The sequence below is a fragment of the Rhinoraja longicauda genome, chromosome 10 (genome assembly GCF_053455715.1).
Source record: "Rhinoraja longicauda isolate Sanriku21f chromosome 10, sRhiLon1.1, whole genome shotgun sequence".
NCBI lineage: Eukaryota > Metazoa > Chordata > Chondrichthyes > Rajiformes > Arhynchobatidae > Rhinoraja > Rhinoraja longicauda.
The window spans coordinates 6867265-6891595 of record NC_135962.1 but is presented as its reverse complement, the minus strand read 5'-3'; the positions used below and the strand labels follow the sequence as shown (position 1 = coordinate 6891595).

The following is a 24331-nucleotide window of genomic DNA, read 5'->3' as shown; positions in this document are numbered from 1 at the left end:
TCAGTCGGATATTCCATCTTAAAGAGCGTTCACCCAGCAGTTTAGTTCCTCTTCGGCACAGTGCTGCAGTGTCAATCTACGATATCTGCTCACATCTCCACCGGCACGGTGGCGCAGCGGGGGAATTGCTGCCTTACAGCGCCGGAGACGGGGGTTCGATCCCGACTACGGGCGCTGTCTGTAGGGAGTTTGTATGTTCTCCTCGTGACCCGCGTGGGTTTTTTCCGAGAACTCCGGTTTCCTACCACACTCCACAGGTCTGTAGGTTAATTGGCTTGGTGTGAATGTAAAATTGTCCCGAGTGTGTGTGTAGGATGGCGTTCGTGTTCGGGGACCACTGGTCGGCGCGGACTCGGTGGGCTGAAGGGCCTGTTTTCCGCGCTGCGTCTTTAAACTAAACTAAACTACTCTGCTGGCACATGATCCACGTGCCTCCATTCCCTGCATATCAAGTGTCCATTTGAAAGCCTTGTTTCCGCACTGTATCTCTAACCTAAACAGATCTCAACTCTGGAGTGATTTATTCACAAAATGCTGGAGTAACTCAGCAGGTCAGGCAGCATCTCAGGAGAGAAGGAATGGGTGACGTTTCGGGTCGAGACCCTTCTTCAGACTGATCCGTCTGAAGAAGGGTCTCGACCCGAAACGTCACCCATTCCTTCTCTCCTGAGATGCTGCCTGACCTGCTGAGTTACTCCAGCATTTTGTGAATAAATACCTTCGATTTCAATAGTCAATAATCATTTATTTGTCACATACACATAAATGTGCAGTGAAATGAAAAATTACCCGCAGTTCAACAATAAGACCAATAAGAATAATCAATAAAAATGCAATAACACACACAATCATAAACTAACACCAAACAAAGTTATTTTCTTATTCAACTCTGGAGTGAGCCATGATAACTCTTTAATGGAGGTGGGTGAGGGGGGGGGGGTGTTGAAAAGCACCATTTGGTGTAGGTTTATTTCCCTAATGGGTCAGAACCTGATTGGCGATCATCCCTGCATCAACAGCTTCCAGATGTAACAACACTGGGGTTTCTGGCAGACAGATGTTACCACGTTTTGGAAAGGTTCCAACAGCATAAAGGCAAACAGAGGCCACACATTATTAAAAACAGGGAGCAAATGATTGGAAACAAACAAGTATAAGAAATAGAAATTGAGTAGACATTTGGCTGATCACACCTAATCCGCCGTTCAATAATGCATGACCTTTCATCTCGGCATATTATATCCCTTGATTCCCTGAGTGTCCAAAAATCTATTCATTTCTGACTTGAACTAACCGAACCGTTAAGCCTCTGCAGGCCTCTTGGATTGAGAGGATGAGGGGTGATCTTGTAGAGAGGTGTATAAGATCATGAGCGGAATAGATCGGGTAGATGCACAGAGTCTCTTGCCCAGAGTAGGTGAATCGAGGAGCAGAGGACATAGGTTCAAGGTGAAGGGGAAAAGATTTCATAGGAATCTGAGGGGTAACTTTTTCACACGAAGGGTGGTGGGTGTATTGAACAAGCTGCTGGAGGAGGTAGTTGAGGCTGGGACTATCCCAATGTTTAAGAAACAGTTAGACAGGTACAAGGATAGGCTAGGTTTGGAGGGATATGACTCTAATATCAGACAGCATAGCATTATCTTATCGTGCTTATGTAAACTTTCAGCGACTGGTGTACAAGACAGCCTGGTCTCCTTTAACACCAACACTCGCCCACCATTTTTAAAATGCTCAGCCTTTCGTTCTACTGAAGTGGATGAACTCACTATTTTCTGAATATTTATCTGTCTGAAGAAGGGCCTCGACCCGAAACGTCACCCATTCCTTCTCTTGGGATGCTGCCCGTCCCGCTGAGATACTCCAGCATTTTGTGTCTATCTTCACTATTTTCCACATTATGTTCCACCCACCATGTTATCACTTGCATTTGAAAGCGAAATATACTTTTAAAACCAATAACCAGAACAGTGCTTCATTCTAGAGGCGTCCCATTATCCTCTCTCCTCAGGCTAAGTAGCTTGTTTACTTAGACAATAGACAATAGACAATAGGTGCAGGAGGAGGCCGTTCGGCCCTTCGAGCCAGCACCGCCATTCAATGTGATCATGGCTGATCGTTCTCAATCAGTACCCCGTTCCTGCCTTCTCCCCATACCCCCTGACTCCACTATCCTTAAGAGCTCTATCTAGCTCTCTCTTGAATGCATTCAGAGAATTGGCCTCCACTGCCTTCTGAGGCAGAGAATTCCACAGATTCACAACTCTCTGACTGAAAAAGTTTTTCCTCATCTCAGTTCTAAATGGCCTACCCCTTATCCTTAAACTGTGGCCCCTTGTTCTGGACTCCCCCAACATTGGGAACATGTTTCCTGCCTCTAACGTGTCCAACCCCTTAATAATCTTATACGTTTCGATAAGATCTCCTCTCATCCTTCTAAATTCCAGTGTATACAAGCCTAGTCGCTCCAGTCTTTCAACATATGACAGTCCCGCCATTCCAGGAATTAACCTAGTAAACCTACGCTGCACGCCCTCAATAGCAAGAATATCCTTCCTCAAATTTGGAGACCAAAACTGCACACTCCAGGTGCGGTCTCCAGGTGCGGTCTCACTAGGGCCCTTACCACTGGGAGAATTAAAGAGGAGTACCGACTAAATAAAGTAGAATTACGATGAAGCCTTAGAAATATCTTTGCTTTGTGAACTTCCTGTGCAAAACTAGCGGTGATATTATGTGAAGGAGTGAGATGGTGATTTATATCTGTTTACCTGAATTCAGGTTCTATCTAGGACATGTGACAATGAAACACTCTTGATTCTTGACTCTTGAATGTCAAGTAACTCTCTTTCTCTCTCTTGCGTTTGAGGCAGCAGAAGTTATGTAACGCCCCCCAGGCGCTGTAGACACTGCAATGTGCTGTTGTCGAGGGCCGTGAGGTCTACCCCTCCACCAGGGTTGTAGGGTAGGGGTGACCCATTGAGGGTGACGGTTAGCTGGCGTTGAGCTTCCTTGTTGTTCAGGTGAAAGGCCGTTGTGGTGGTTTTTGGCCACACTCAGTTTTAGTCTGCAGATCTTAAGGTAGCCCACGACAAGTTCCATATGATGTAACTCATGGACGCAGACAGTGAAAGGATCAGCCAATGAAAGAATGGTGGGTCTATGAAGTATGAAATGTGCATTCACATGTGTGATGGGCCCTGCAAACGCACATGAGCAATGGATTTAGCAGGAAGCCGACACACGGTACACGGAAGAGACCAGGAATGTGTGTAATCTTCAAGAGAGGTTGCAAAGACCACATGATTGCACGCAGGCCTGGTCAAGTCACTGAAACAATCTGTACAGTATGAGCACATGTGATTGGGAGAGATAAAACTATTGGAGTTTCAAGCAAAAAAAATACTGTGTGTGATAGGATTTATCTGAGTATGTGTCTGTCTGTGTGTGTCTGCATCTGAGAGAAAGAGAGGTGGCGAGAGAGGGTAGAGAGAGAGGGAGAGAGAGAGAGAGAGAGAGAGAGAGAGAGAGAGAGAGAGAGAGAGAGAGGAGGGGGAGGAGAGAGAGAGAGGAGGGGGAGGAGAGAGAGAGAGAGAGAGAGAGAGAGAGAGAGAGAGAGAGAGAGAGAGAGAGAGAGAGAGAGAAATGAGTGACAATTAAAATCGCACTTAAATCAAGAAACTAAAAATGAAGCAGGAGGGAAAGCAGATGGACAAACAGGAGGAGAAACCCTGAGAAATGTCAGGCTTGATGATTGTCTGCTCACTGCCCCTTCCTGTAGAGGCTTGTCATCTGTCTCTGTGTCAGCTTCACACCACCGAGCAGGAGCTGCTTATTTCCAGTGCTGCAGGACTGGCAGATCACTGTCAGCCTGGTCTCTCCACGCGAGTGCCCCAGATTCTACCGATGCAGGCAGTGGCATTCAGCAGATGAGAGGAACGCAACCGAAGGGAGATGAAGGAGCGAAACCTCATAAAAAAGCTGGCCCTTTCTTTAGCATGGAACAAAAACAGAAAAAAAAAGTGTATTAGATTATGCTTGATGTATTGACTTCTGGCAAAGGAATGGTGAGAGGTGTGTGTGACACAGCTAGGGCCACATAGTACACTTAACGGTGATCCTGGTCAGAATTTGGGTCCAGTTGTTGTGCTGCAGGTAAATTGAGCAACCACCCTGTTCACAGTGTGGCACGGTGGCGCAGCGGTAGAGTTGCTGCCTTGCAGCGCCAGAGACCTGGGTTGGATCCTGACTACAGGTGCTGTCTGTACGGAGTCTGTACGTTCTCCCCGTGGCCTGCGTGGGCTTTCTCCGGGAGCTCCAGTTTCCTCCCACACTCCAAAGACGTACAGGTTTGTAGGTTAATTGGCTTGGTATCATTGGAAATTGTGTGGGTAGGATAGTGTTAATGTGCGGGGATCGCTGGTGGGTGCGGTCCCGGTGGGCCGGAGCCTGTTTCTGCGCTGTATCTCTAAGCTAAACTGAACTAAAAATCTCTCAAGGGTAGCACAGTGGGACATGTGTTTTTTTTAGATTTTTTAGATTTTAGATTTAGAGATACAGCGCGGAAACAGGCCCTTCGGCCCACCGGGTCCGCGCCGCCCAGCGATCCCCGCACATTAACACCATCCTACACACACTAGGGACAATTTTTTATTTTTTTTTAACATTTACCAAGCCAATTAACCTACATCCCTGTACGTCTTTGGAGTGTGGGAGGAAACCGAAGATCTCGGAGATGCAGGTCACGGGGGGAACGTACAAACTCCGTACAGACGGCGCCCGTAGTCGGGATCGAACCTGAGTCTCCGGCGCTGCATTCGCTGTAAGGCAGCAACTCTACCGCTGCGCCACCGTGCCGCCCTGAGAGCTGCCACCTTTCAGCTCAAGTTACCCAAGTTCGATCCTGACCTCGAATGCTGTCTACAACGTTGCTTGGACATTCTCGCTGAGACTCTGTAGGTTTCCTCCGTTTTCCTCTCACATCCCAAGGACGTGCAGGTTAGAAGTTAATTGGCCACTGTGAGTGACTCCTGGGCTGGCAGGAAAAGCAGCCAGCCAGTTGATGGGCATGTGAGAGCGAAATGGGGAAATAAGTAGAGAAATGGGACTGATGGGTATGCACGGAGTCACGGGGCTGAACGGTCCCATGTGAGGAAGGGAAATATGGGAAAATAATCGTGCAATGGCTTAGACCAGGATGGTCAGTTTGTCCGAGCTCATGGCACCATCAACCTTGGCAGCAGACAATAGACAATAAACAATAGACAATAGGTGCAGGAGGAGGCCATTCGGCCCTTCGAGCCAGCACCGCCATTCAATGTGATCATGGCTGATCATTCTCAATCAGTACCCCGTTCCTGCCTTCTCCCCATACCCCCTGACTCCGCTATCCTTAAGAGCTCTATCCAGCTCTCTCTTGAATGCATTCAGAGAATTGGCCTCCACTGCCTTCCACAGATTCACAACTCTCTGACTGAAAAAGTTTTTCCTCATCTCAGTTCTAAATGGCCTACCCCTTATTCTTAAACTGTGGCCCCTTGTTCTGGACTCCCCCAACATTGGGAACATGTTTCCTGCTTCTAACGTGTCCAACCCCTTAATAATCTTATACATTTCGATAAGATCTACTCTCATCCTTCTAAATTCCAGTGTATACAAGCCTAGTCGCTCCAGTCTTTCAACATATGATAGTCCCGCCATTCCGGGAATTAACCTAGTAAACCTACGCTGCACGCCCTCAAAAGCAAGAATATCCTTCCTCAAATTTGGAGACCAAAACTGCACACAGTACTCCAGGTGCGGTCCCACTAGGGCCCTGTACAACTGCAGAAGGACCTCTTTGCTCCTATACTCAACTCCCCTTGTTATGAAGGCCAACATTCCATTGGCTTTCTTCACTGCAGGGCAAAAATCGACCTTTTTCTTCAGCCGGCTGGGTCATGGCAAACTCAACTCTCAACAGAATGGCAGAGGAAGGGTTACTCAGCAGACAGACCTTTGTCGGCCCGCCACTCCATCAGCACGGAGATTGTGCTTAAACCCTTACTTTGCACCTCTAGCTTTCCGCCTCGGAGGCAAGAGGACTACAAACTGCGCAAGGCCAAGGCACAAACCCAAATTACTCAAAGTAATCACTGGTGTTGTCCAGGATGTGAAGGAAGGAACTGCAGGTGCTGGTTTACACCGAAGATAGACACAAAATTGCTGGAGTAACTCAGCGGGACAGGCAGCGTCTCCGTTTAGTTTAGTTTAGTTTAGATACAGCACGGAAACAGACCCATCACCACATTGAGACCACTCCGACCAGCGATCCACGCACACCAAGTAATGTTCCCGATGTTGGGGGAGTCCCAAACCAGGGGCCACAGTTTAAGAATAAGGGATAGGCCATTTAGAACGGAGATGAGGAAAAACATTTTCACTCAGAGAGTTGTGAAGCTGTGGAACTCTCTGCCTCAGAAAGCAGTGGAGGCCAATTCCCTGGATGCTTTCAAGGGAGAGTTAGATGGAGCTCTTAAGGATAGCGGAGTCAAAGGATATGGGGAGAAGGCAGGAATGGGGTACTGATTGAGAATGATCAGCCATGATCATCCACATGCTCATGTGGCTGATCATGTGGCCTTCATCTGGCTCGAAGGGCCGAATGGCCTACTCCTGCACCTATTGTCTATTGTCTAACACTATCCTACACAAACTAGGAACAATTTACACTTATACCAAGCCAATAAACCTACAAACCTGTATGTCTTTGGAGTGTGGGAGAAAACCGAAGATTTCAGAGAAAACCCACGCGGTCACGCGGAGAACGTACAAACTCCGTACAGACAGCACCCGTAGTTGGGATGGAACCCGGGTCTCTGGCACCGAAAGCTCTGTAAGGCAGCAACTCTACCGCTGCGCCACCGTGCCGCAATCTGGAGAGAAGACGTTTCGGATCAAGACCCTTCTTCAGACTGAAAGTCAAGGGAGAGGGGGGTCTCGAGATATGGAGGGGCGAGGAGTGAAAACGACAGATCAAAGCAGACAATGTTAAGGAAATGTAGAATGGTTCATTGTTAGCAGTGTAGTCCAGGCAAGGAAGTACAGTGCTGCCGTGGAGCAACAGTGGTAGATGGTCTCACTCTTGTTGGCAATGGTCACTGCCTGGTGCTTTTTGCCACGAATGTTACTTGCACAAGCATGAATGTAGTCTAGGTCTTTCTGCAAGAAGGGAACAAATGTTTCAATGCTTTAAGGGTTAAGAATGGAATTGAACAATGCGAAGTGATCAGCGAACATTCCCAATTATGAGATCATCGTTGAAGGGAGGTGACTGTTGAAGCAGCTGAAGATGTTTGGGCCTAGGACACTGCCCTGGGAGGTTGGTGTAGAGATCTCCTAGGGGTGGGATGGTTCAACTCCCAGCAACCACAACATCTTCTTTTGTGTGAGTTATTGGATTGGATGGAGTGGATAGGCTTGGATAGAGTGGGTGTGGAGAGGATGTTTTCACCAGTGGGAGAGTCTAGGACTAGAGGTCATAGCCTCAGAATTTAAGGATGTTCTTTAAGGAAGGAGATGAGGAGGAATTTCTTCAGTCAGAGGGTGGTGAATCTGTGGAATTATTTGACCCAGAAGGCTTTGGAGGCCAGGTCAGTGGATATATTTAAGGCAGAGGTAGATAGATTCTTGATTAGTACGGGTGTCAGGGGTTATGTGGAGAAGGCAAGAGAATGGAGTTAGGAGGGAGAGATAGATACATAGATACATAGACAATAGGTGCAGGAGTAGGCCATTCGGCCCTTCGAGCAAGCACTGCCATTCACTGTAATCATGGCTGATCATCAACAATCAGTACCCCGTTCCTGCCTTCTCCCCATACCCCTTGATTCCACTAGACCTAAGAGCTCTATCTAGCTCTCTTTTGAATGCATCCAGTGAATCGGCCTCCACTGCCTTCTGAGGCAGAGAACTCCACAAATTCACAACTCTCCATGTGAAAAAGTTTTTCCTCATCTAAGTTCTAAATGGCCTACCTCTTATTCTTAAACTGTGGCCCCTTGTTCTGGTCTCCCCCAACATTGGGAACATGTTTCCTGCATCTCCTGCGTGTCCAATCACTTAATAATTTTATATGTTTCTATAAGATCCCCTTTCATCCTTCTAAAGTCCAGTGAATACAAGCCCAGTCGCTCCATTCTTTCATCATACGACCGACAGTCTCGCCATCCCGGGAATTAACCTTGTGAACCTAGCTTCAATAGCAAGAATGTTCTTTCAAATTAGGAGACCAAAACTGCACAGTACTCCAGGTGTGATCTCACCAGGGCCCTGTACAACTGCAGAAGGACCTCTTTGCTCCTCTCGTTCTGAAGGCCAACATGCCTTTGGCTTTCTTCACTGCCTGCTGTACCTGCCATGATTGAATGGCGGAGTAGACTTGATGGGCCGAATGGCCTAATTCTACTCCTGTCACTTATGATCACGATTACTCCAGCCTTTGGAATGCTTCGTCATCACACCACACGATCAAATGCTATAGTGTCGGGGATGGGGGAAGGGAAGGGGTGGTCAATCTCCGCTCACCTCCAGAATGAACTCTTCAGTCCATTTTAGCCGTGATGAGGTCTGGAGCCAAGGGGTCCGGCAAAGCCAAAACTGAGCACCGGTGAGCAGGATGTTGGTGAGTTTGTGCCCAATTGATAGCGCTGTCAATGACACCTTATGTCTATTTGCCGATGAGTCATAGAGTGATACAGTGTGGAAACAGGCCCTTCGGCCCAACTTGTTCACACCGGCCAACATGTCCCAGCTACACTATTCCCACCTGCCCGCGTTTGGTCTATCTCCCTCCAAACCTGTCCTATCCATGGACCTGTCTAACTGCTTCTTAAATGTTGGGATAGTCCCAGCCTCAACTACCTCCTCTGACAGCCTGTTCCATACCCCCACCACCCTTTGTGCGAAGAAATGATTGAGGATAGATTGATTGGGTGCATTGAGTCACGTTGGAGTAGTCCTGCTTTCTGCAGAAGGACCTTTCTGTTCAAAAGACATTCTGGCCTTCCATCACAGTGAGGAGGGACTGGAGGAGACTCACTGTGATGGATGTTTCTTTTGTTTGGTGTTGGTTTATGATTGTATGTGTTATTGCATTTTTATTGATTATTCTTATTGGTTTTATTGTTGAACTGCGGGTAATTTTTCATTTCACTGCACATTTATGTGTATGTGACAAATAAATGACTATTGATATTGAATTTTCCACAGCTTTAGTGCTCATCTTTCGTAATACAGCAAGGGTTCAGTCTGGACCTGTAGACGATGCTCTCACTGATTTCTTGTCGTCACATGAAGTAAATCAAACTGGTTTGGGGCCCATTCAGTGCTGTGTGGGCTTGGTGTATCCACATTCAAAGCTTGAAGTGAGATTTCAGCAAGAGTTTTTTTACATGCATTTTAGGATCTATTCAATAAATGGAGTTTTAAGTGCTGCCTGCGGTCAAACAAACAAACAAACAAACAAACAAGCCGTGCCGTTCTTATTTGTGGGTATGAACCCAGGCCAAGTCTCAAACATCCTATCACCCAGGAAACAGGAAACCAAACCAAACCTGATACAAGCCGTTGCTCAGGAAACCGGGAATATTTTATAAACAGTGATTAATCCCTCCCTGGTCTCATCGTAGCGTTCCTTCCAATGAACTGATTCCCCGACTAAAGCAGTCAGTGCAGGCCGCCCGTAGTTTATTAAAACGACACGGACTATCCGTGAAGATTTACAATACAATGCTGTGCAGTGGTACACAGGGACTCAAGCCTTTCAGTCAAAGGGGAGGAGTTCAAATCCCAGTGCAGAAAATAGAAAATAGAGTCCGAGGAGAAACAGACCCTTCAGCAAACTGAGTCTGTGCGATCAAACACTCATTTACATAATCCTGCATTAAAAGATATTTTTTTCTTCTCCCCATATTCCCACCAAGTCCTCCATGATTATACCACTCAGCTGAACAGCAGAGGCAATTTGCTGGAGCCAATTGACCCACAGGTCAAGTCAAGTCAAGTCAAGTCAAGTTTATTTGTCACATACACATACACGATGTGCAGTGAAATGAAAGTGGCAATGCCTGCGGATTGTGCACAAAAAAGAATTAGTTACAGCAAATAAATAAAGTTAATAAGTTACTATAGTGTAGACAAAAATTTAGTCTCTGGAGTTATAAAAGTTGACAGTCCTGATGGCCTGTGGGAAGAAACTCCGTCTCATCCTCTCCGTTTTCACAGCGTGACAGCGGAGGCGTTTGCCTGATCGTAGCAGCTGGAACAGTCCGTTACTGGGGTGGCAGGGGTCCCTCATGATCTTGCTTGCTCTGGATCTGCACCTCCTGATGTATAGGTCCGGCAGGGGGACGAGTGTAGTTCCCATGGTGCGTTCTGCCGAACGCACTACTCTCTGCAGGGCCATCCTGTCCTGGGCAGAGCTGTTCCCAAACCAGACTGTGATGTTGCCAGACAAGATGCTCTCTACAGCCCCAGAGTAGAAGCAATGAAGGATCCTCAGAGACACTCTGAATTTCCTCAGCTGTCTAAGGTGGTAAAGGCGCCGCTTTGCCTTGCCCACCAGTGCGGCAATGTGCGTTGCCCATGTCAGATCCTCTGTGATGCGGACTCCGAAGTATTTACAACTGCTCACCCTATCCACAGTAGACCTTGGTCTTTGGGGTGTGGAGGAAATTATAGCACCCTGAGCAAACCCAGTCAGCTGGACATTCCGCACCATCTGTCGCTCGTGGAAAGGTTCTTCCGGACCAACACCTTTGACCACAAGTCCATCGGGCAGTGGTCAGCACGGAACGTCCTGCAGGCACTGCAGGGGAATGACTCCATGGATCCTGTGGCGTGGTTCCCAGAGCAGACTGCCCAGCTTGTCTGGCAAAATGCCTCATCGCCAGAACTCACCAAGACCTGGTTTGGCTGGCGGTGAGGGGAGCCCTCCCTGTCAGATCCTTCCTGCACCGTCAGAACCTCACTACCAGCGCACGCTGCCCCCGGGACGGCTGCTACGGAGAGGAGACGGTGGCCCACCTCTTCACAGAGTGTGGATTTGCCAAGAGAGTCTGGAGAGGTTTGCAGGGGTCCCTGTCACGATTTATTCCGAGCAGCTCCGTCACAGAGGACTCTGTGATCTACGGACTGTTCCCAGGAACGCATTCAGAGACTGACATCGAGTGCTGCTGGAAGGTCATCAACTCGGTGAAAGACGCTCTTTGGTCTGCCCGATCCTTGTTGACCTCCCAGCGGAGCGAGCTGTCCGTCAAGGAATGTTGCTGACTGGGCCCGCTGCAGACTGCAGGAGTACGTGCTGAGGGACGCACTGAAGCTCGGTGCAGCCAACGCCAAGGCCCTGTGGGGGAGGACCACAGTCTAGGGTCCTTCCGCTGCTGGACATGGGGGGGCAGGGTGTGGTGGAGAGAGACGCCCCTCCAAATAAGGGAAGGGATTCTGTGTAAATCTGGCAATGAATATCTGTATTGAATTTATAACCTCCGGGAATGTCGGATGGAGTTTTTGAAAAGAAAATGTTTTGTAAATATTTATTACTGGAATAAAGTATTTTTAAATATATTTACAAAAAAGGTAATCACCAGGAGAGGGTGCCAACTCCACACAGGCAGCACAGGAGGTCAGAATTAACTGCTGAACCACTGCACCCCACACAAACCAACCTCCCTTCCATTGAAACGACACAGATGCTGCCTGACCCGCTGAGTTACTCCAGCATTTTGTGTCTCCCTTCCATTGAGTCCATTTAAACCTCATGCTGCCTCGGTAAGGCCAGCAGCACAATCAAGGACGAGTCGCACCCTGGCCACTCCCTCTTCTCCCCTCTCCCATCAGGCAAAAAGGTAAAGAAGTGTGAAAACGCACACCTCCAGATTCAGGGACAGTTTCTTCCCAGCTGTTATCAGGCAACTGAATCATCCCACCACAACCAGAGAGCAGTGCTGAACTACTATCTACCTCATTGGTGACCCTCGGACTATCCTTCATCGGTCTTTGCTGGCTTTAACTTGCACTAAACCTTATTCCCTTATCATGTATCTGTTCACTGTAAATGGCTCAATTGTAATCATGCATTGTGTTTCTGCTGACTGGTTAGCACGCAACAAAAGCTATTCAATGTACCTCGGTACACGTGACAATAAACTGAACTGAAACTGGCTGAGACCCCGCCCATCCGCTTAGGCGAATGTCAATGATGCCTTAGCAATGGTTCAGAGCACAGCAATGGTCTCTATCCCTGCCAACAGATTGATATTTATCCATTGAGCAGACTACGTCAAGGCACTTCTTGTGGCTCCTCGCTGAAACATTTTCTGTAGTACCACAGTGGCAACCTGGAGATATGTACAGAAGTAAAAGCTGTATTACTGAACCCCGAATCATTGGTGTCTGCAGTGTTGCCTACACACGATGATTTGCCATGAGAAGTTTTCATGGTTTAGATGGCAGAGGTCAGGGGATTGGACTATTTCCAAGACACGTGAGGGAAAGATTAGAGGAGGATATGACGTGAAGTGTTTTGATATACAGAGTAGTTTCATCGGGAATGGGGGGTTTTCTATTTGATTTTTTCCATCTATTTGTTTTTTATTCAGAAGGACCATCAATACAATACAATATATCTTTATTGTCATTGTACAGGGGTACAACGAGATTGGGAATGCGCCTCCCATATGATGCAATAATTAATTAGCTAATCAGTATAAATTTAAACAACAACAACCCAACGAAACAAATTGTAACAGTTTTAAGACAGAATAAAGTGCAAGTAGATCTGTGCCGGTTCACTGTGCGATGTGACCATCCGGCTCAGCAGGACTGGTTCATAGCAGCTATGGCCCTGGGGATGAAGCTGTTCCTGAGTCTGGAGGTGCGGGCGTAGAAGGCCTTGTATCGTCTGCCCGATGGAAGGAGTTCGAACAGACTGTTGCAGGGGTGTGAAGAGTCTTTGTGGATGCTGGTGGCTTTTCTGAGGCATCGTGTGTTGTAGATGCCCTCCAAGGCTGGTAGCTGTGTTCCGATGGTCCTCTGAGCTCTATGGACTACCCGCTGAAGAGCTTTCCTTTCTGCCTCCGTGCAGCTGAGGTACCACACAGGGATGCCATGTGTTAGGATGCTCTCTATAGTGCAGCAGTCGAATGTCGTCAGCAGCTGTTCATATCATATCATATCATATCATATATATACAGCCGGAAACAGGCCTTTTCGGCCCACCAAGTCCGTGCCGCCCAGCGATCCCCGCACATTAACACTATCCTACACCCACTAGGGACAATTTAAAAAAAAACATTTACCCAGCCAATTAACCTACATACCTGTACGTCTTTGGAGTGTGGGAGGAAACCGAAGATCTCGGAGAAAACCCACGCAGGTCACGGGGAGAACGTACAAACTCCTTACAGTGCAGCACCCGTAGTCAGGATCGAACCTGAGTCTCCGGCGCTGCATTCGCTGTAAAGCAGCAACTCTACCGTTGCGCTACCGTGCCGCCCAGCCCAGGGGTAGACCAGACCTTTTCAGTGTTCTTAGGTAGAAGAGTCGTTGCTGTGCCTTCTTGACCAGCGCAGCAGTGTTAGTGGACCATGTTAGGTCCTCCGAAATGTGAGTGCCCAGAAACTTGAAGCTGGTCACTCTCTCCACACTGTCCCCGTTGATAAAGATCGGGGCGTATTCCCCTTTATGTGACCTATGGGAGTTGATGATCAGCTCCTTGGTCTTGGTGGTATATAGGGACTAGTTGTTATCGGAGCACCAGGCTGTCATTTATTGCCAGCCCCTACCGAGCATTGAGCATGTAGTGATGAGCCGCCCCCCCTTGAACACCAGTGGATATGTGGATCAAGGCGTTTCCACAGTGTTGGAGGAGGGCGAATCTCAAGCCCTGAAGGACACATGTCCAAAGATAGACACAAAAAGCTGGAGTAACTCAGCGGGACAGGCAGCATCTCTGGAGAAAAGGAATGGGTGATGTTTCGGGTCGAGGCCCTTCTTCTGACTGAATAAGGTCTGAAGAAGGGTCTCGACCTGAAACGTCACCCACTCCTTCTCTCCAGAGATGCTGCCTGTCCCAATGAGTTACGTGCAGCGTGAGGTGTAAATGGAGTCAATGGAATCTGTCGAATTCTCTGCCTCAGAAGGCAGTGGAGACCAATTCTCTGGATGCTTTCAAGAGAGAGCTAGATAGAGCTCTTAAGGATAGCGGAGTCAGGGGGTATGGGGAGAAGGCAGGAACGGGGTACTGATTGAGAACGATCAGCCATGATCACATTGAATGGTGGTGCTGGCTCGAAGGGCCGAATGGCCTACTCCTGCACCTTTTGTCTATTGTCTGTTACTCCAGCTTTTTGTGTCTATCTTCGGTTTAAACCAGCATCTGCAGTTGCTTCCTATACATATTGAATATAGAAGTTTGGAGGTCACGCTGCAGTTATATAAGATGTTGGTGAGGCCGCATTTAGAGTATTGTGTTCAGTTCTGGGCACCATGTTATAGAAATGATATTGTCAAGCTGGCAAAGGTACAGAGAAGAGTTATGAGGATATTGCCAGGACTAGAGAGGTTGAGCAGGCTGGGACTCTACTCCTTGCCCAGAGTTGGGGAATCGAGGACCAGAGGACATAGGTTTAAGGTGAAGGGAAAAAAGATTTAATAGGAATCTGAGGGGTAACTTCTTCACACAAAGTGGGGTGGGTGTATGGAACGAGCTTCCGGAGGAGGTAGTTGAGGCAGGGACTGTCTGAACGTTTAAGAAACAGTTAGACAGGTACATGGATAGGACAGATTTGGAGGGATATGGGCCAAATGTAGGCAGGTGGGACTCACGTAGCTGGGACATGTTGGCCGGTGTGGGCAAGTTGGGCCTGTTTCCACACTGTGTCACTCTGTGACTTTGGTTAATAAATGAGAGTGTAACTTCTCCACACCTGCTGGGGGTGAAGGGAAGTGAATCTGGAAAAGGCAATGAGCATTGGTGTGCGAGAGGGCATGATGGTGGAAAGTGGAGTGTGGTGGTGAGATTATTCTGTGGGAGGGATCAAAGAAGGGCTTGCTTATTAGATGTGAGCAACTTGAGTGCAGGTAGATCTGAATCTGCTGGTTCATGAGAAACAGAAATACCACTTGCCGAGCAGCAAACAACCAGGAAGGAAATGTTATGCTAGCATCTATTGCGAGGGGAATGGAATAGAAAAGTAATGGAACTGAGAAGTTGCTGGGCTAACCAACTCATGTGGAAAAACGTCAGTAGCTTTGGTCCCTGAACCAAAAGGCTGTTGCTACATTGAATTCCATAGGTTGACTCATGCGATATAAAGGCTCTTGCATGAAGGGAGATTGAAGAAGACTGGCCTCAGGTCACTGGAGTTGAGAGACTGAAGAAGATCTCATTGAAGAGCCAATTAGCATGAGGGCAGAGCAGCCAGTCCAACAGGATGGGGTCCAAGGAGGCTTGGTTTTGTTTAGTTTTAGAGATACAGTGTGGAAACAGGCCCTTCGGCCCACCAGGTCTGCACCGACCAGCGATCCCCGTCAGGGACAATTTATACTTATAACATGTCAATTACCCTGCAAACCTGTACGTCTTTGGAGTATGGGAGGAAACTGAAGATCTCGGAGAAAACCCACGCAGGTCACGGGGAGAACGTACAAACTCCGTACACACAGCACCTGTAGTTGGGATCGAACCCGGGTCTCTGGCGCTGCAAGCGCTGTAAGGCGGCAACTCTACCGCTGCGCCACCGCTCCCTGCCTGCTTGGCGCTGAGGGAGCTGAGGCCATGCCCACTCTCCCACACTGTGTCAGGGTGAGCTGCTCTGGGTAAAGTGCCAGTCCTGCCCTGATAGCCACATGGAAGCAAGCTCACAGAGTCCGCGCCGGCCATGACACCAATCTTACCTAAATCCCACTTCTTATTCTCATCCACATGCAAACTCCACACAGACAGCACCTTGGGTCGGGATTCAATCTTGGGGAAAGTTTAAAGGAGATTTGTGGGGCAAGTTTCTTTTCCTCAGAGAGGGTTGTGGATCATGTGCAAGGCAGAGGAGATTAATTTAACTTGGCATCACGTTCGGCACAGATATGGTGGGCCGAAAAGCCTGTTCCAATGCTGTCAATTCTACGCCCCTCCCCCCCGCCCGTGCTGTGAGGTTGTGGCTCGACAAGCTGTGTCATTGTACCACCCACCCACTGTGTTTTCTCAATTCAAAGCTTATTCAAACATAACGGCTGAAACAGAACAGGTTTCTCTGCATTTTATTGTGGAGAGCGACGCAGGAATGAGAACTAACAAGTCGTATCACGGCTGCTGATTGCGTGCGTGCGGTGCTCCTGCCAACCACCTCCCCCTCCCCCTCGCTACCTCTCTGGCAGCCCACCTGCCTCATGTCCTCGCCATCCGGAATACAGAGCGAACCCCCCGAGATTTTAGCAATTGCATTTTGCTCATGTCAAGAGTCAAGAGTGTTATATTGTCACATGTCCCAGATTGAACAATGAGAGGAGTTAATGAGCATACGAGAGTGTACGTTGTAGGGGTATGGGGGAGAAAGGAGAGGGGAAGAATGGGACTGATGAGGTTTCTTTAATGGGGCCAGCGTAGGCTCACCTTTTGTCGGGCAGTAAATTCCCTTGTCCACCCTGTCTAGACCTTTCACGGTGAACCTAAACCTAGGGCGGCACGGTGGCGCAGCGGTAAAGTTGCTGCCTTACAGCGAATGCAGCGCCGGAGACTCAGGTTCGAACCTGACTAGGGGCGCCGTCTGTACGGAGTTTGTACGTTCTCCCCATGACCTGCGTGTGTTTTCTCCGAGATCTTCGGTTTCCTCCTACACTCCAAAGACGTACAGGTATGTAGGTTAATTGAATGGGTAAATGTAAAAATTGTCCCTAGTGTGTGTAGGATAGTGTTAATGTGACAATAGACAATAGATGCAGGAGGAGGCCATTCGGCCCTTCGAGCCAGCACCGCCATTCAATGCAATCATGGCTGATCACTCTCAATCAGTACCCCGTTCCTGCCTTCTCCCCATACCCCCTCACTCCGCTATCCTTAAGAGCTCTATCCAGCTCTCTCTTGAAAGCATCCAACGAACTGGCCTCCACTGCCTTCTGAGGCAGAGAATGTGCGGGGATCGCTGGGCGGCGCGGACTCGGTGGGCCGAAGGGCCTGTTTCCGCGCTGTATCTCTAAATCTAAATCTAAATCTAAAAAATCAGGTACATCTGTACAACATTTCTCCTCAGTCTCCTTTTCTCCATACAATCTCATCCTCAACAGCCCTGTCCGCATAGCTATCATTCTCCAGCTGTCACAGAGGACCCATGAGTGCTCAATGCCTTCAAGCAGAATAATGGTCCCCTGTCCTGAAGAAGGGTCTCGACCCGAAACGTCACCCATTCCTTCTCCCCGAGATGCTGCCTGACCTGCTGAGTTACTCCAGCATTTTGTGAGGTAAATACCTTCGATTTGTACCAGCATCTGCAGTTATTTCCTTACGTCTCCTGTTAACGGTGAACAACCCTGAATAATGAAGATGCTTCAACGTACTGCACAATGTTATAACATAACATAACATAACAACACTTTATTGTCACTCGGCTTTTTACACCGAACGAAATTTCAGCAGTCACACAAAACACAGCAAAAAAGAAAAGAACACAGGACACCCGACCCCAACACAAACATCCATCACAGTGACTCCAAACACCCCCTCACTGTGATGGAGGCAACAAAACTTCCCCTCTCTTCCCCCCGCACCCACGGACAGGCAGCTCGACCCCTACCGAGGCAAACGACACGCACAGCCCCCGCAAGGCCCCGCGGCCGAGCCGCCCTGGCCACCGAAACGTCCCGCGGCCGCACCGGGCGATGTTAAGTCCAGTGGCCGAGCCGTACCGGGCACTGGAGTTTGCTGGAGACTTTCTTCTCCCCATGAAACCATGGGACCAATAAATCGTGCAGATGTAAGATGGAAAGTCCAATGGGGTTGTCCCTGCAGCCAGACGGACAAGATGATCTGAAATCACCCTGTGATCATCCATTACTGAGTTGAATGTTTGACAGCACTAGGCCTGTACTCACTGGAGTTTAGAAGGTTGAGGGGGAATCTTCTTTGAGACTTACAGGCATTGATCGAGTGGATGTGGAGAGGATGTTTCCACTGGTGGGAGAGTCTAGGACCAGAGGTCACAGCCTCAGAATTAAAGGGCGCTCTATTAGAAAGGAGGTGAGAATGAACTTCTTTAGTCCGAAGGTAGTTAATCTGTGGAACTCATTGCCACAGAGGGCTGTGGAGGCCAAGTCAGTGGATATTTTTAAGGCAGAGATAGACAGATTCTTGATTAGAACGGGTGTCAAGTGTTACGGGGAGATGGCAGGAAAATGGGATTAGGAGACAGAGATCAGCCATCATTTGAATGGCGAAGTGAATGGCCTAATTCTACTCCTATAACGTGAACTTTACGTAGAGTGGCAAATGTAGTGTTAATGTTAGCTGCCGCATTTCACAGTAACGAAGGTAGAAATGGTTCAGACTTCCCGCCCGTGATTGGGTTTGTTTCAGTTACCTAGTTTCCTGCACTCAAACACGAGTTATTCTCCAAGTCTCGGTTCACCTGTTGCAACTGACGCCAGGGCTTGTAAAACCATTCCACGACCAGGCCCATTGGGAAGACTGCTGATGAGAAGGGAAGGTGCAGGCACAGGGGGTATGGGGAGAAGGCAGGAACGAGGTACTGGTTGAGAATGATCAGCCATGATCACATTGAATGGCGGTGCTGGCTCGAAGGGCCGAATGGCCTCCTCCTGCACCTATTGTCTATAAGAAGGGCCTTTACGTGCTGGAGTGGCCTCGATAATCACCTGAGGTGCAGTGAAGGAGGTCAGAGGAGAAGGGAAGAGATGGCATCGACGGAGTTTCTTCCCCCAGGCCATCAGGACTGTCAACTTTTATAACTCCAGAGTAACTCCAGAGACTAAATTTTGTCTACACTATAGTAACTTTATTCATATGCTGTAACTGTAATTCTTTTTTGTGCACAATCTGCAGGCATTGCCACTTTCATTTCACTGCACATCGTGTATGTGTATGTGACAAATAAACTTGACTTGACGTTAATCGACTTTGTTCAAGGCAGGGGTTGCCCAATGACCTCAAGCAATGCTGGCAGTGTTTTGGTGTTGGGAGGGTTCTACGCTGCTGTCCTCACAGTAATCCGACCGGTTTTGGCAGCTTTCGGGAAGATTTTGGGTGAGTGCTGGTGGACATGGAGTGAGCAGGTGACTCAGCAAGGCAGAACAACTTTAAATGCTGCAATTCCACCCATTAAGTGTGCTTAAGTGAGTTAGTACTGGCTTGCAGCCAACACAAAGAGAGTAATGGAGCCTGGAGCTCACTTCCAGCTCCATATATGCTCCTTCCAATGGTCTGATTTATCAACAGTGGCAGGAATCCCACAATTTTATTTGATTGCTCTCTGCACCGTGTGAGTCTCTTGTCGTTCCCATTTAACCCGAGCTGCTTGTTCACGGAGGCGCCGCACAGTGTGGTGAGGACAACTGAACCTCACGACCCCAGACCCTCTGAGGTCAGGTAGGCCACTGACGTAGCAGCCGCAAGGTGCTCGGGTATCCAATGCTTTGCCTGCACTTAGTTGCTGGGGCTACTCTCCCATCAGGCTAAAGGTACAGAAGTGTGAAAACACACACCTCCAGATTCAGGGACAGTTTCTTCCCAGCTGTTTTCAGGCAACTGAACCATCCTACCACAACCAGAGAGCAGTGCTGAACTACTATCTACTGCATTGATGGCCCACGGACTATCCTTGATCGGACTTTGCTGGCTTTACCTTGCACTAAACCTTATTTCCTTATCATGTATCTATACACTGTAAATGGATCGACTGTAATCATGTATTGTCTTTCTCCTACTGGATAGCTGCAACAAAAGCTTTTCACTGTACCTCGGTACACGTGACAATAAACTAAACTGAAACTGAAACAACAATGACAGGCAGCGTGCCATCGCTCTTTATCACAAGTGTGACTCCAGGTACTGGATACAGTCCCCAAAGTCAGAGTGGGAACTATAGACTCACGTATAATGGAACCTGGAGCAGACTATTTATACACTGAGGTCCATACATCAATTGCTCGCTTGATCAGGTCGGCACGGTGGCGCAGTGGTAGAGTTGCTGCCTTACAGCGAATGCAGCGCCGGAGACTCAGGTTCGATCCTGACTACGGGCGCCGTCTGTACGGAGTTTGTACGTTCTCCCCGTGACCTGCGTGGGTTTTCTCCGAGATCTTCGGTTTCCTCCCACACTCCAAAGACGTACAGGTTTGTAGGTTAATTGGCTGGGCAAATGTAAAAATTGTCCCTAGTGGGTGTAGGATAGTGTTAATGTGCGGGGATCGCTGGGCGGCGCGGACCCGGTGGGCCTGTTTCTGCGCTGTATATCTAAATCTAAAATCTAAACCTCCACTCATTCTCTAATGCGATCAGCTAAATCTATTCCTTACTTCCTTAAGTGTTTACCAGACTTAAATGCTCCTACGCCATTCACATCAGCCGCTTCTTACCATTGCCTGAAGCACTTTCTCAAGAGTACAGAATTGGATTGATTGTTTAATAACCTACATCTGCATCTCCCTGTTCCAGTCTGAACCACACATGGACACGTCGTCTTCCCTACGAAAACCCTATTACACCCTTCAATAAATGTGAAGTTCTCAAGACATATAGGTCCCCCCTCAGCTTCAAACTTTAAGTCAAAGGAATGTACAAGGTTATAGAGTGAGGGCGGAGAAGTGTGAGGGACAAACTGGACTGCTCTTACATGGGGCAGGCAGGGACTTGATCAGCCAAATGGCTTTATTCTGTGCTGTAACCAATGAGTGAAGTGAGTCGTGCAATTAAACACACACACACGCACACATTTATAAATATAGACACACATAAAATGCACACGCACACACATACAGTTGCACACACAAGCACATATACTCACACTTATGGATGGATATACACACTAGATGGATATACACTTGTGCACACACATTCATACATGCGTGCACTCAATTGCTAGAGGTGAAAATTAGACAAACATACTTTCAAGAAGACAGCTCGGAGAAAGAGGGTTGTAAACAGTCCCTAAGTGCCATTCCCTGAAAAGTTACATTTCATCTGAAAACCTGGAATTAATCTGAGTCTTTTTAAGACTCCTTTGATATTTCCAGCTCTCTATGAGTTTCATTATTTTCCTCACTAAATACACCAGGGACCTGGGTTAAATGTAAAACCTGACCGATTCAGTTAAAAATCATTATGTGGTTAAAATTTAACTATAATTACAATATCGACAAAAAGGCTACAAAGACAGTAATTTTGGCCAATTCCAGTCTATGCTACCTGATAAGTATTCGGTTCGAAAATTCAGAGCGATCATCATTTAAAAGATTTTAAAGAATCTTAAAAAAAATTCCAAATCACACGTAAAATTCCAAATTATCGAAATATATGGCAAAATTGGAGCAAGAAGGGGATGGTGGGGAAAGAGGGAAATGGCCTACAATCAGGCGATACAAATTGCCAAAGACCTCACAGGAGAGTAAGGCATGTAAGTCAATGGCATTGTTTGTGACCAAAGATACTAGAGGAGCAAGATAGACCACTCGACCCTATGTTATCCGTGCGGAGATTGCAAAGGGAAAAACCGGGTGCAAGGATTTAATGCAGAAAACTCACCTCTCCCGTGACCAGGTACTTTCCATCGGGAGAGAAGGCCACTGCTGTGATGGTTTTCCTGGAGAAAATAAAAACTGAAGTCAGATCATTTATTTCCCACTGCATTGGAAGATAAAACCCTTTGCAGGTGACAGACAGTCCAAGCGATTTCCCAATCTGATTGTGGGGTGACTTTTACGTTAATTCTCTCTTGCTTTTCCTTCCTTCCTCTGCCATTCTCCTCTTTAACCATGGTGGCCAGCCATTGGGGCTGCTGAGGTTCCATTCCTCACCGCCATTGGGGAGATGCTCAAGGGGATGAGCTAAAGAAATGGCACCAGCGTTTTAGTCTCTGATCTCTGCAGCACAATGCTGCACGGTGGTGGAGTTGCTGCCTTTCAGCGCTTGGAGAGACTCGGGTTTGAACCCGACATTGTTAACTCCTGTACAGAGTTTCTACGTTCTCCCCGTGACCTGTGTGAGCTTTCTCCGAGATCTTCGGTTTCCTCCCACACTCCAAAGACGTACAGGTTTGAATATCAATTGACTTGGGTTTGTACACTTGGTATAGTGTGAATTATCCCAGGTGTGAATGTAGGATAGTGTTAATGTGCGGGGATCGCTGGTCGGTGCGGACTCGGTGGGCCGAAGGGCCTGTTTCCGCGCTGTATCTCTAAACTAAACTAAACTAAACTCTGCTACCTGCGATCATCATTGTCTCTGGCTATGGTAAATGTAGCACAGTGCACTCAGAAATGAACTTACAACAGTGCAGAAGGAGGAGGCCATTCAGTTTCTCTCGTGCAGGCCTGTTTCCAGAATGCCATTCTCCCCTTCTTATTTCCCTTTAGTCCTGCAATCCATTCTTTCTCAAATTTAGTTTAGTTTAGTTAAGTTTAGAGATGCAGCAAGGAAACAGGCCCTTCGACCCACCGAGTCCGCACCGACCAGCGATCCCCGCACATTAACATTATCTTACACATACTAGGGACAATTTATATTTTTGTACCAGGCCAATTAACGTACAAACCTGCACGTTTTTGGAGTGTGGGAGGAAACCGAGGGTCTCGGTGAAAACTCATGCGAGAACGTTCAAACTCCGTACAGACAGCACCCGCTGTAAGGCAAGCGCTGTAAGGCAGCAACTCTACCGCTGAGCCACCCAATGGGCACATGCCCATTGGTTCTGTTGTCACTTCTCTACAACATACTGCAGCCAATTAACTAACTGACCTGTGTGTCTTTGGGATGTGGGAGTAAACCGGAGCACATGGATTAAACCCATGAGGGAACAAGGAGAATACGCAGACTCGACACAGATACAGGATGAAACATACGGCACTGGAGCTGTGAGACAGCAGTGACAGTGTGCCGCCCGCTAGGTCCCCATGATGAATTAGTCGCATTGGGAGGAGTGCGATTGGATTCCTTCCACTGATGCACGAGTTTCCAATGTCTTACCTTGATCCATTCAGTATGTGATGCTGCTTGGTCTTCTTCGGATTAAAAAGCACAACCACGCACCTAGAGGGGGGATAAAGTACAAGTGTTTGTACGTTGAGATCAGGCAAAAAGAGGCAGCCAACACGGTTCTTTTATGGTGGCCATGTTTATCATTAACAGTGAGCGCTCAAGGAACACGATGGCGAGTTTCTCAAGAACTCAGTAGTCATTGTGAAGTAAGTGCAGTTTAAAAAAAAGCATGGTCATTTATCAAATGAATAATGCAATAAAACAAAACCAAATTTTACGCAAATTGTCTGTCAAGAAATCTGTCATTAATCTCTGTCAAGAACAAAATTGCAGTTTTAGACAATAGACAATAGGTGCAGGAGGAGGCCATTCGTTGGATGCTTTCAAGAGAGAGCTGGATAGAGCTCTTAAGGATAGCGGAGTGAGGGGGTATGGGGAGAAGGCAGGAACGGGGTACTGATTGAGAGTGATCAGCCATGATCGCATTGAATGGCGGTGCTGGCTCGAAGGGCTGAATGGCCTCCTCCTGCACCTATTGTCTATTGACTGCATTCAGAGAATTGGCCTCCACTGCCTTCTGAGGCAGTGAATTCCACAGATTTACAACTCTCTGACTGAAAAAGTTTTTCCTCATCTCCGTTCTAAATGGCCTACCCCTTATTCTTAAACTGTGGCCCCTTGTTCTGGACTCCCCCAACATTTGGAACATGTTTCCTGCCTCTAACGTGTCCAACCCCTTAATAATCTTATATGTTTGCAAGGCGGTTTTGATGCTAATTAATATGGGGTGCATTATGCATTGCACAGGGAATAATATAGTTTTAGATCGGGGCTCATGAACACACACACACACACAATAAGTATGAAAATAAAATGTCTACTTCAATTAAAATATCTATTATTTGTTTATTCTCCCCTTGTCTGAAAACAGCAGTGAATATGACATCTTCAGGACTTTGGCAGCACTGGATTGGTGGATATTCCAGACTATTTGATGTTACTCTATTAATGTTACTTTATTGAAAATTACAAATTCCAACTAAACTCCGAAATCCAAACTGCCTGGATGGCACTCGATACTTCAGGCTTTTG

General features: G+C 47.7%; 1 protein-coding gene across 1 annotated transcript in view; it reads right to left on the bottom strand.

Moving 5' to 3' along the window:
* Positions 1–24331, bottom strand: part of mapkbp1 (mitogen-activated protein kinase binding protein 1) — a 228230-nt gene that overhangs the window by 99422 nt on the left and 104477 nt on the right. The window contains exons 3-4 of the mRNA XM_078406156.1: positions 23228–23290; positions 21788–21845 (exon numbers count right to left, since the gene is read on the bottom strand). Of these exons, the coding sequence (XP_078262282.1) occupies positions 21788–21845; positions 23228–23290 (121 nt within the window). The remainder of the gene's footprint in view (positions 1–21787; positions 21846–23227; positions 23291–24331) is intronic.